General features: G+C 49.6%; 1 protein-coding gene and 1 long non-coding RNA gene across 3 annotated transcripts; both read right to left on the bottom strand.

Annotated features, from left to right (window-relative positions):
- Window positions 1–373: 373 nt before the first annotated feature.
- On the bottom strand, window positions 374–3,656 carry NEDD8 (NEDD8 ubiquitin like modifier). Its single transcript, XM_064701199.1, has 4 exons — window positions 3,552–3,656; window positions 3,320–3,367; window positions 1,204–1,286; window positions 374–620 (listed from the first exon to the last, which is right to left on the bottom strand). Exons 1-4 carry the CDS (start codon window positions 3,567–3,569, stop codon window positions 527–529), a joined length of 243 nt encoding a protein of 80 aa, XP_064557269.1. The 5' UTR covers window positions 3,570–3,656; the 3' UTR covers window positions 374–526.
- A 525-nt stretch (window positions 3,657–4,181) lies between these two features.
- Window positions 4,182–10,941, bottom strand: LOC135441645 (uncharacterized). 2 transcript variants are annotated; one of them, XR_010438512.1, is made up of 3 exons: window positions 10,794–10,941; window positions 4,293–4,392; window positions 4,182–4,216 (listed from the first exon to the last, which is right to left on the bottom strand). It is a non-coding gene; the product is annotated as an uncharacterized LOC135441645 (long non-coding RNA). The 2 variants fall into 2 exon arrangements; XR_010438511.1 differs by lacking the exons at window positions 4,182–4,216; window positions 4,293–4,392 and adding exons at window positions 8,247–8,275; window positions 8,882–8,989.
- Between the last annotated feature and the right edge of the window lie 685 nt (window positions 10,942–11,626).

Here is an 11,626-nt window from a genome sequence, read left to right as displayed (position 1 = left end):
ATGTTGATTTTGGGTGCAAAAATGGTGATCTTGGGTTATCTCATGGCCAAAAAATGAGATTTTGGGCGTGAAACCTCAGATTTTGAGAGGAAAAATGAAGATTTGAGGAGTAAAAAAGACCAAATTGTGATTTTTGGAGTGGAAATGGTGAGTATGAAATCAAGAAATGACATTTTGGGCTAAAAATTGAAATTTTGGGGAAAATTGTTGAGTTTTTAAAGGTCTTAAAAGGGCAATGCAACCTGTGGGGACCGCAAATCCTTAAAGTGGCAACGCCATTAAAACGGCAATGCTTCCTTAAAAGGGCAATGTCAGCTGACAGTGGGGACCGCTACGAATTTTAACCAGGAAATGACATCACCGACACAACACCTATGACGTCACAAACGCGCTGCTGACGTCATCAGCCAACCTTTATTAAATAATAACGGATCCATGAACAGGAAATTACCTCAGGGATGGGGGAAATGAGAGTGGGCGTGGCTTAAAGGGAAAGGGGGTGTGATCTGAGCCTGGCCACGCCCACTCAGAGCCTGGCCACGCCCCCTCGAAGGGCCAGCACAAGATGGAGGACGGAGCCCCCCTGGATTTTGTAGTCGGCCGCCGTCTTCTCATCGTTCCTGGGGGAGGAGTCAGAAAGGCCACACCCATTTAGGCCACACCCACTTTGCTGTAAAAGCCACGCCCCTTTTAAACCACGCCCTGCTGTGAGATCACACCCACTTAGGCCCCACCCCCATCCACCATTTAAACCCCATTTGTTGCCATTTTAACACAAATTTCCCCATTTTAACCCAAATTTCAACCCAAATTTCCCCATTTCCATACAAATCCTCCTCCATGAGCCCCACCCATTTAGGCCACACCCCCATCAGCCATTTTAGCCCAATTTCTCACCATTTTAACCCCAATTTCCCCATTTTAACCCAAAATTTCTCATTTTTACTCCAAATCTTTGAATTTAAATCCCACCAATTTAAACCTCAGCCACGCCCCTCTGCTTAAGCTCCTCCCACTTTGACCACGCCCACTAAAACCTCGCTTACCTTACCTTTTTATCCCCATTTCCTGCCATTTTAACCCAAATTTCCTTATTTTTACACCAAATCTTCATATTGAAACCCCGCCCCTTTACTCCATGGCCACACCCCTCCATTAAAGCCCCACCCATCCTTGACCACGCCCCCTTTAAGCCCCGCCTACATCTGCTTGCCGCTATAGATCAGCCGCTGCTGCTGAGGGGGGATCCCCTCCTTCTCCTCCACGCGCTCTTTGATCCGCTCCACCTGCGCCACAAAAAAACACATTTGGGGACATCTGGGGGACACCCGAGCACATCTGGAGACATTTGGGGACATTTTGGATAATTTTGGGTGAATTTGGAGAGATCTGGAGGCTCCGGAGGTTTAAAACTACAGGCGCCGCCATTTTGGGTCATAGAGATGGGGAAGTGTGGCGGAGCGCCGCCGGAAGTGGGCGGGGTTAAAGGGCGGGCTGGCGGACTCGGAGGACTCGTCTATGGTTTTAAAAGGGCGATGGAGCGTGGGGACCGCCTTAAAGGGGCGATGGCGGGGGGAGGGATTGGGAGGGACTGGGATGAACTGGGAGGGACTGGGAGGGAACTGGGAGGGACTGGGAGGGAACTGGGATGAACTGGGATGGACTGGAGGGAACTGGGAGGTACTGGACCATACTGGGATGAACTGGGATGGACTGGGAGGGAACTGGGAGGGACTGGGAGGGAACTGGGAGGGACTGGACCATACTGGGATGTACTGGGATGCACTGGGAGGGAACTGGAGGGACTGGGCGGGAATTTGGGGTTACTGGTTTATACTGGGAGGGGATTTGGGGTTACTGGTTTGTACTGGGAGGGGATTTGGGGTTACTGGTTTGTACTGGGAGGGGTTTTGGGGTTACTGGTTTATACTGGGAGGGGGTTTGGGGTTACTGGTTCATACTGGGAGGGGGCTTGGGGTTACTGGTTTATACTGGGAGGGGATTTGGGGTTACTGGTTTGTACTGGGAGGGGGTTTGGGGTTACTGGGATGAACTGGGAGCGGGTTTGGGGTTACTGGGATGAACTGGGAGGGACTGGGACCACTTTGGACCATACTGGGATGAACTGGATGCACTGGGGGGGAACTGGGAGGGACTGGGAGGGAACTGGGATGAACTGGGATGGACTGGGAGGGACTGGGAGGGAATTTGGGGTTACTGGTTTGTACTGGGATGGGATTTAGGGTTATTGGTTTGTACTGGGAGGGGATTTGGGGTTACTGGTTTATACTGGAGGGGTTTGGGTTACTGGTTTGTACTGGGACAGGGTTTGGAGTTACTGGGATGAACTGGGAGGGACTGGGACCACTTTGGACCATACTGGGATGAACTGGGATAAAATGGGGGGCAGTGCGACCTTACTGGGCCATACTGGGATGGACTGGGAGGGACTGGGAGGGAACGGGATGGACTAGGAGGGGACTGGGAGGGAACTGGGAGGGACTGGACCATACTGGGATGTACTGGGATGCACTGGGAGGGAACTGGAGGGACTGGGCGGGAATCTGGGGTTACTGGTTTATACTGGGAGGGGATTTGGGGTTACTGGTTTTTACCGGGAGGGGTTTTGGGGTTACTGGTTATATCTGGGAGAGGTTTTGGGGTTACTGGTTTATACAGGGAGGGGTTTGGGGTTACTGGTTTGTACTGGGAGGGGTTTGGGGTTACTGGTTTGTACTGGGAGGGGATTTGGGCTTACTGGTTTGTACTGGTTTGGGTTTGGGGTTACTGGTTTGTACTGGGAGGGGATTTGGGGTTACTGGTTTGTACTGGGAGGGGTTTTGGGGTTACTGGTTTATACTGGGAGGGGGTTTGGGGTTACTGGTTTGTACTGGGAGGGGGTTTGGGGTTACTGGTTTGTACTGGGAGGGGGTTTGGGGTTACTGGTTTGTACTGGGAGGGGTTTTGGGGTTACTGGTTTATACTGGGAGGGGTTTTGGGGTTACTGGTTTGTACTGGGACAGGGTTTGGAGTTACTGGGATGAACTGGGAGGGACTGGGAGGGGACTGGGACCACTTTGGACCATACTGGGATGAACTGGGATGAACTGGGGGGCAGTGCGACCTTACTGGGCCATACTGGGATGGACTGGGAGATACTGGGAGGCCACTGGGCCATACTGGGATGAACTGGGCCATACTGGGACGCCCCTCCCCCTTACTGGTACCAAACCCGCCGCTTCCCCCCACCCTCAACCCCCTCCTTACCGACCCCGAACTGGTCCGTACTGGTTTATACTGGTCCAAACTGGGAGCTCACCTTGTCCGTGGGCTCGATGTCGATCTCGATCTCCTTCCCCGTCAGCGTCTGTAGGGGGCGCCATGTTCCCACAATGCACCGCGCGCTCCCCTCACGCTGCCCCCCCCGCCCAAACCCTCCCCAAAATCCGCGATTTTCACCCCAAATCCCCTCCGCGCCTCCCCTCCCCCCTCGCTAAAGGCGGGAATTGTTAAAATTTGCCCGAAACCCGCGGGTTTATCCCCAAAAAAACCTTGACTTTGATGAGCATCGTGGCGGCTGCGGCGCCTTCGGAGCCGCCGAGCGGAAGCGGAAGCGAAGCCCCTCCCGCTAAACCCGCAGTGCCAGCACCTAAAATGGCGGCTAAAGCGCTTCCGGTTTCTCAGCCAATCACACCGCTCTGCCCGCCCGTTGCCAAAAGTAAAAATGGCGGCGTTTGTAGTTCACAGAAAATTTCCGGCATCTCAACGAGCCTCATTGGTTGAATGCACTGTCAATCAACGCCGTTACAGCCCGCCTTGCGCGGCCGGCCTTATTTTGCTTCACAGAATGGAAACCCCCAAAATTCCTTTTTTAACCCCAAATTTAACTGCTGAAACGCTCGATGACGTCACGCCAGGCGTCTTAACCCTCCTTAGTCGCGCCTCGCTGCGATTGGCTGCCAAAATCTGCCGAAAAACCTCATTGGCTGCTCCAGGCCCCCCCCACTCCATCAGAATGGTTTGCCCCACTCACGGTATGGAGAGAAGCGGAGGGGGCGGAGCCTACGGCGACGTGGGCGGAGCTTTCTCCTGAATTAATGAGTTTGTAAACATTAATTAGCAGCCTAATTAGCAAATATTTAGGAGGTATGGCTTGTGGGCGTGGCTACTTACAGGGGCGTGGTCTTCTTAGCCGGAAGTGGGCGCGGTGAAGGCACTGTGGGCGGAGTTTAACGTAAATTAATGATCTAATTTGCATATCGCTCATTTAGCCCTATTTAAGCCCCGCCTACCTGGTTGGGCGTGGCGAACCTCGGCGAAATAACGCTGCAAACGCGGGAGGGGGCGTGGCTTAGAGCCCGGAGGGGCGTGGCTAAGACAGAGCTGCTCCAGCTGTGCCATGTAAGAAAAAAAGAGGCGGGGCTTAGGCAAAAGGGGGCGGGGTTTGTGAAAGGGGAGGATTCGGGTCAATTTTGGGGGAATTTGAGCAAAAGTTTGGAGGAAATTTGGGAGATATTTGAATATTTTTTACGGTTTTGGGGCCTACTTGGTGGAATTTTGTCTGATTTTGGAAATTTTGGGTGAATTTTCATTAATTTTTGGTGAATTTTGCATCAATTTCATTAATTTTTAATGAATTTTCCTCAGGTGAATTTCTGCCATTTGCGTTCGTTTTGGGTGATTTTTCTTAATTTTGGGCGGATTTTTGTACAGTTTGGTTAAATTTTCTTAATTTTGGGTAAATTTAGGGTGATTATTCTTAATTTTTTTTTAATTTTTAAAATTTTGAGTAAATTTGGAGTGATTTTTAAAAATTTTGGTTGATTTTCGTTAATTTTGGGGTAAATTTTGGGTCATTTCAGTTCAATTTTGGTTAATTTTTGGTTGATCTTTTTTCATTTTTTGCGAATTTTGGTAAATTTTGTGTCATTTTCTTTTTTTTCTTGATTGAATTTTGTGTCATTTTCCTTAATTTCAGTTGATTTTTCTTAATTTAGGTGATTTTTATTAATTATGGTTGACGTTTCTCAGTTTTGCTTCATGTTTCTTAATTTTTTTTATTTTTAGGTGATTTTTATTTATTTCGCTTGATGTTTCTTTATTTTGGTAGATTTTTCTTAATTTATGTGATTTTTATTAATTATGGTTAATTGTTTCTTCATTTTGGTTGATTTTTCTTAATTTTGGGTGATTTTTGGGGTGATTCTTATTAATTATGGTCGATATTTCCTAATTTTGGTTGATTTTTTAAATTTTTATTGATTGTTTTTTTAATTTTGGTTGACTTTGGGGTGATTTTTTATGAATTATAAATTAATTATAATTATTAATTATATTTATATATTATTTTTATTATACATTATTATAATTAATTATAATTGCTTTTTCTCAATTTCGGTTGATTTATATTAATTATGGTTGATTCTTCTTAATTCTGGTTGATTTTTCTTAATTTAGTGTAATTTTATGATTTCTGGTTGATGTTTCATAATTTTCATTGATTTTTTGCTAATTTTGGACATATTCTACCCAAAAAAAAAAAAAAAAAAATTTTTTTATTAATTGCATTAATTTTTCCTAATTTTGGGTGATATTTTAGGCTAAATTAAATGAAAATTTTGGGTCAAATAATCCAAATTTTGGCTCAAATCGCTCCAATTTAACCCCCATTCATTTCCCCCCCATCCCCATTCACTCCTTGCGCCCACTCCCATATAAGGCAAAAGGGGGCGTGGCCATCCCGTTAAAGGGGCGTGCCCCAGGGGAAGCCCCGCCCCTTTTCTCACCTGCTGCAGGTCGGGGGGGGGCAGGGTGCTCTCCAGGCGGAACAAAAATTCCAGGAAAAGGTTCCGGAGGGAGCAGCGGAAACGCGCGCCGTACTCCTGAGGGGATCCAACTGGGATGGACTGGGAGGGACTGGGAGGGACTGGGAGGGACTGGGAGAGAACTGGGATGGACTGGGATAAACTGGGAGGGACTGGGATGGACTGGGATAAACTGGGATGGACTGGAGGGACTGGATGGACGGATCAAACTGGGAGGGACTGGGATCAAACTGGGGGGGACTGGGAGGGACTGGGATCAAACTGGGATAAACTGGGATAAACTGGGAGGGACTGGGATGGACTGGGAGGGACTGGGAGGGACTGGGATGGACTGGGAGGGACTGGGATAAACTGGGAGGGACTGGGATCAAACTGGGAGGGACTGGGATGGACTGGGATCAAACTGGGAGGGACTGGGATAAACTGGGAGGGACTGGATCAAACTGGAGGGATGGGATGGACTGGTATCAAACTGGATGGACTGGGAGGGACTGGGATCAAACTGGAGGGACTGGGACCAAACTGGGAGGGACTGGGATCAAACTGGGAGCGGATTTGGGGTTACTGGTTTGTACTGGTTTGGGTTTGGGTTACTGGCTTGTACTGGGAGGGACTGGGATGGAAATGGGATAAACTGGAGGGGATTTGGGGTTACTGGTTTATACTGGGAGGGACTGGGATGGACTGGGAGGGACTGGGAGGGAAATGGGATAAACTGGGAGGGGATTTGGGCCATGCTGGTTTATACTGGGAGGGACTGGGATAAACTGGGAGGGACTGGGATAAACTGGGAGGGACTGGGATCAAACTGGGAGTGGATTTGGGGTTACTGGTTTATACTGGGAGGGACTGGAATGAACTGGGAGGGACTGGGATCAAACTGGGATCAAACTGGGAGGGACTGGGAGGGGATTTGGGGTTACTGGTTTATACTGGGAGGAACTGGAAGGGACTGGGATCAAACTGGGATGGACTTTGGGGTTACTGGTTTGTACTGGGAGGGGTTTGGGGTTACTGGTTCATACTGGGATGGGGTTTGGGGTTACTGGTTCATACTGGGAGGGGATTTGGGGTTACTGGTTTGTACTGGGAGGGACTGGGATTAAACTGGGAGGGACTGGGAGGGACTGGGATAAACTGGGAGGGACTGGGATCAAACTGGGATGGACTTTGGGGTTACTGGTTTGTACTGGGAGGGGCTGGAAGGGAACAAAGGGGAGACTGGGCCTTACTGGTTTGTACTGGGAGATCACTGGAATGAACTGGGAGGGACTGGGATAAACTGGGAGGGACTGGGAGGGACTGGGATGGACTGGGAGGGGATTTGGGCCATACTGGTTTATACTGGGAGGACTGGGATAAACTGGGAGGGAACTGGGATAAACTGGAGGGACTGGGATGGACTGGATGGATTTGGGTTACTGGTTTATACTGGGAGGGACTGGATGAACTGGGAGGGACTGGGATAAACTAAGATCAAACTGGAGGGACTGGGAGGGGATTGGGTTACTGGTTTAAACTGGGAGGAACTGGGAGGGACTGGGATTAAACTGGGATGGACTTTGGGGTTACTGGTTTGTACTGGGAGGGGTTTGGGGTTACTGGTTCATACTGGTATGGGGTTTGGGGTTACTGGTTTATACTGGGAGGGGCTGGAAGGGAACAAAGGGAGACTGGCCTTACTGGTTTGTACTGGGAGATCACTGGCATGAACTGGAGGGACTGGGATGGACTGGGATCAAACTGGGAGTGGATTTGGGGTTACTGGTTTATACTGGGAGGGACTGGGATGAACTGGGAGGGACTGGGATCAAACTGGGAGGGACTGGGAGGGACTGGGATCAAACTGGGAGCGGATTTGGGGTTACTGGTTTATACTGGGATGGACTGGGAGGGAAATGGGATAAACTGGGAGGGAGTGGGAGGGGATTTGGTGTTACTGGGATAAACTGGGAGGGACTGGGATCAAACTGGGAGGGACTGGGATGTTACTGGTTTAAACTGGAAAGGGTTTTGGCCATACTGGGAGGGACTGGGATAAACTGGGAGAGACTGGAAGGGACTGGGAGGGACTGGGATCAAACTGGGAGGGGGTTTGGGGTTACTGGTTTGTACTGGGAGGGGTTTGGGGTTACTGGTTTGTACTGGGAGGGGTTTGGGGTTACTGGTTTGTACTGGTTTGGGGTTTGGGGTTACTGGTTTGTACTGGGATGGGGTTTGGGGTTACTGGTTTGTACTGGTTTGGGGTTTGGGGTTACTGGTTTGTACTGGGAGGGGTTTGGGGTTACTGGTTTGTACTGGTTTGGGGTCTGGGGTTACTGGTTTGTACTGGTCCGTACTGGTCTCACCTGCAGGAAGGCCTCCAGGCCCCGCCCACTTCCCAGGATTCCCAGCACCTGCTCCCGGAAGTGCTCCTCGGCCACGCCCACCAGGGGGCGGCCCTGCAGCGTCTGAGGGGGCGGGGCCTGAGTCAGACCACGCCCCCTTTGCCCATATATGGGTGTGGGGCTGGGACCGGCCATCCCAGTACAAACCAGTACAAACCAGTAACCCCAAACCAGTACAAACCAGTAACCCCAAACCCCTCCCAGTACAAACCAGTAACCCCAAACCCCATCCCAGTACAAACCAGTAACCCCAAACCCCATCCCAGTACAAACCAGTAACCCCAGAGCCCATCCCAGTACAAACCAGTAACCCCAAACCCCATCCCAGTACAAACCAGTAACCCCAACCCCAAACCAGTACAAACCAGTAACCCAAACCCCCTCCAGTACAAACCAGTAACCCCAGACCCAAACCAGTACAAACCAGTAACCCCAAACCCCCTCCCAGTACAAACCAGTAACCCCAGAGCACCATCCCAGTACAAACCAGTAACCCCAAACCCCCCCAGTTCATCCCAGTAACTCCAAACCCCTCCCAGTACAAACCAGTAACCCCCAGTTTGCTCCCAGTACAAACCAGTAACCCCAAACCCCAAACCAGTACAAACCAGTAACCCCAAACCCCAAACCAGTACAAACCAGTTCCCTCCCAGTTTGTCCCCGTCTCACCCCGAGGGCGTGGCCATCCCCTGGCCCCGCCCCTTCCGGGAACAGCCAATCCAGCGCGTCCAGCACGGCGGGGGCGGGGCCGAGCTCCCGCAGCAATGATGTCACCACCTGTGGGGAGGGGCCAGGGTGGAGGGCGGGGTCTGGGGGCGTGGCTTGGAGGGTTCAATACCCATAAAAGGAGAGGGGTGGGGCTTAGAGGGGTGGGCATGGTCTAGACATCAATGGGCGTGGCTTAGACAAAAGGGGCGTGGCCTAAGCACATAATAGGCGGCAATGGGCAGAGTTTGGATGGGTGGGTGTGGCCTATGGTTGTGGGGCGTGGCCTAGCATGAAGAGGGCGTGGTCTAAGCACTCCAATAACCAAAATAGGCAGGGTTGACGGGGTGGGTGTGGTCTGTGGGTGAGTGGGCGTGGCCATTGTGAAAGATGGGCGTGGTTTAAGCCACGAGCTGCAAAGTGGGCGTGGCCTAAAGCCATTAATATTCATTATTGGTGTGGTTTGGAGTGCTGGATTCAAATTTAAAATTTTTAATTTATTTAAATTATTAACTAGTATTAGACATTAACAAATTTAATATTCATTGTTGTTTAATAAATATTTCTAAATTTGATATTTAAAATAAGTATTATTTAAAATTTTTAGCTTATTAAAATGATTGAAAACCTTTTAAATATCAACTAGTTAAATATTATTAAATTCACAATTAGAAATTATAAAAATGTTAAAATTTAATTTTATGAAAATTAAGAAATATTTATTATTAATAATATTATTTTATTAATGTTTTATATACTTTATAATATAATATTTTATTATAATTAATATATAATGATAACATAGTATTTTATTATTAATATTAATAATATTAATAATTAATATCCCAATTAATGGGATACTAAATACTAATAATAAATATTATTACAATTTTAACTTAAAGATATTAAAATGAAAAAATTTAAAATTATTAAAATTAATTAGGTATACCAAAATATTAAATATTGTAATATATTCAGTAATTAAATAATAATTAAATTATTAAATAATTAGAGAAGTAAGTATATATTAAATAATCAAATAACATTAAATTTAAAACCTAAAGGTAATAAAATTTCAATTTTTAAATGTATTAAAATTGTCTTAAAATTATTAAATATCAATTACTTGAGCATGAAACATTGCTAGATATTAAATAATTATTATTAAATCCAATTAAAAGCTAAGTATTGCAATAAATAGGGTTTGAATGGGTGGGCGTGGCCTGGGACACAGTGGGCGTGGCCCAAACCCATTAACAAACACAATGGGCTTGGTTTGGACGGGTGGGCGTGGCCTAACAAGATGTGGGACTGGTCTTGGTCAAAGTGGGCGTGGCTTGTGATAAAAGTGGGCGTGGCCTAACCTCATTAACCCACACTAGCAATGGGGTTTGAATGGGTGGGCGTGGCCTGGCAGTGGGTAGGATGGGCCTAACAAGGAGTGGGCGTGGTTTATCCCTAAGTGGGCGTGGCCTACCTGCGCCTTCAGCCCCAGGCTGAGCCCCGCCCTGTGCCGGGGCCGCAGCAGCGCCGGGGCCCCGCCCCCCACGGCCTCCAGCAGCGCCAGGAGCCGCCCCCAGCCACGCCCATCCAGGCCACGCCCACCAGGATCACTCTTATCCAGGCCACGCCCCCTCAGGGCCCACCAGGCCCCGGCCAGGGCCAAGCGCAGGGAGGGGGAGGGGCTGGGGGAGGGGGGGAGAGAAAAGAGAAGGGTGAGAAACCAGTATGGACCAGTATAAACCAGTATGGACCAGTATAAACCAGTACAAACCAGTATAAACCAGTATGGACCAGTACGGCCCGCCCAATCCATCCCAGTCCCTCCCAGTTTGATCCCAGTCCCTCCCAGTTCATCCCAGTTCCCCCCCCTCACCTGACGTCACTCCCGCCCATCCCCAGCCGCTTTCCCGCGCTCTCTATCTCTGTGACGTCACTTCCGCTCCGGCCCCCGCCGCTCTCCCGCCAGCTCTCCGGGAACGGCGGCGGCGGCACCGGCGGCGCGCCGGGAGTGACGTCATCTCCCCGCGCCGCGCCGCACCGCGCCGCGCGCCCGCTCTCTCTCCCCCCATTGGCCGCCGCTTCCGCCAATCCCCAGCGGCTTCTCCGCCGAGGAAGCCCCGCCCATTAAATGACGTCACTCGCCGTGTTGGTTATTTGAAACTGCGCTTTATTAAAGGGGCGGGGGGAGTGACGTCATCGCGGGGAGGTGACGTCATGGGGAGGAGGCGGGGAGGGGCTGGGGCTCCCAGTACAAACCAGTACAAACCAGTATGGACCAGTATAAACCAGTAATGGCTTCCATTGCTCCCAGTCCCCTCCCAGTATAAACCAGTGCTCCCAGTATGGCTCCCAGTGCTCCCAGTATAAACCAGTAACCGCTCCCAGTGCTCCCAGTATAAACCAGTATGAACCAGTAAGGACCAGGGACCACTCCCAGTGTTCCCAGTACGGCCCAAAATGGCTCCCAGTGCTCCCAGTATAAACCAGTATGGACCAGTAAGGCTCCCAGTGCTCCCAGTATGGCTCCCAGTGCTCCCAGTATGAACCAGTATGGCTCCCAGTATAAACCAGTATGGACCAGTACGGCTCCCAGTGCTCCCAGTATAAACCAGTATGGACCAGTAAGGCTCCCAGTGCTCCCAGTATAAACCAGTAAGGCTCCCAGTGCTCCCAGTATAAACCAGTGTGGTCCAGTATGGTTCCCAG

This window comes from Zonotrichia leucophrys, unplaced genomic scaffold, assembly GCF_028769735.1.
Source record: "Zonotrichia leucophrys gambelii isolate GWCS_2022_RI unplaced genomic scaffold, RI_Zleu_2.0 Scaffold_397_47330, whole genome shotgun sequence".
NCBI lineage: Eukaryota > Metazoa > Chordata > Aves > Passeriformes > Passerellidae > Zonotrichia > Zonotrichia leucophrys.
This window is presented reverse-complemented; position numbering and strand designations above follow the sequence as displayed.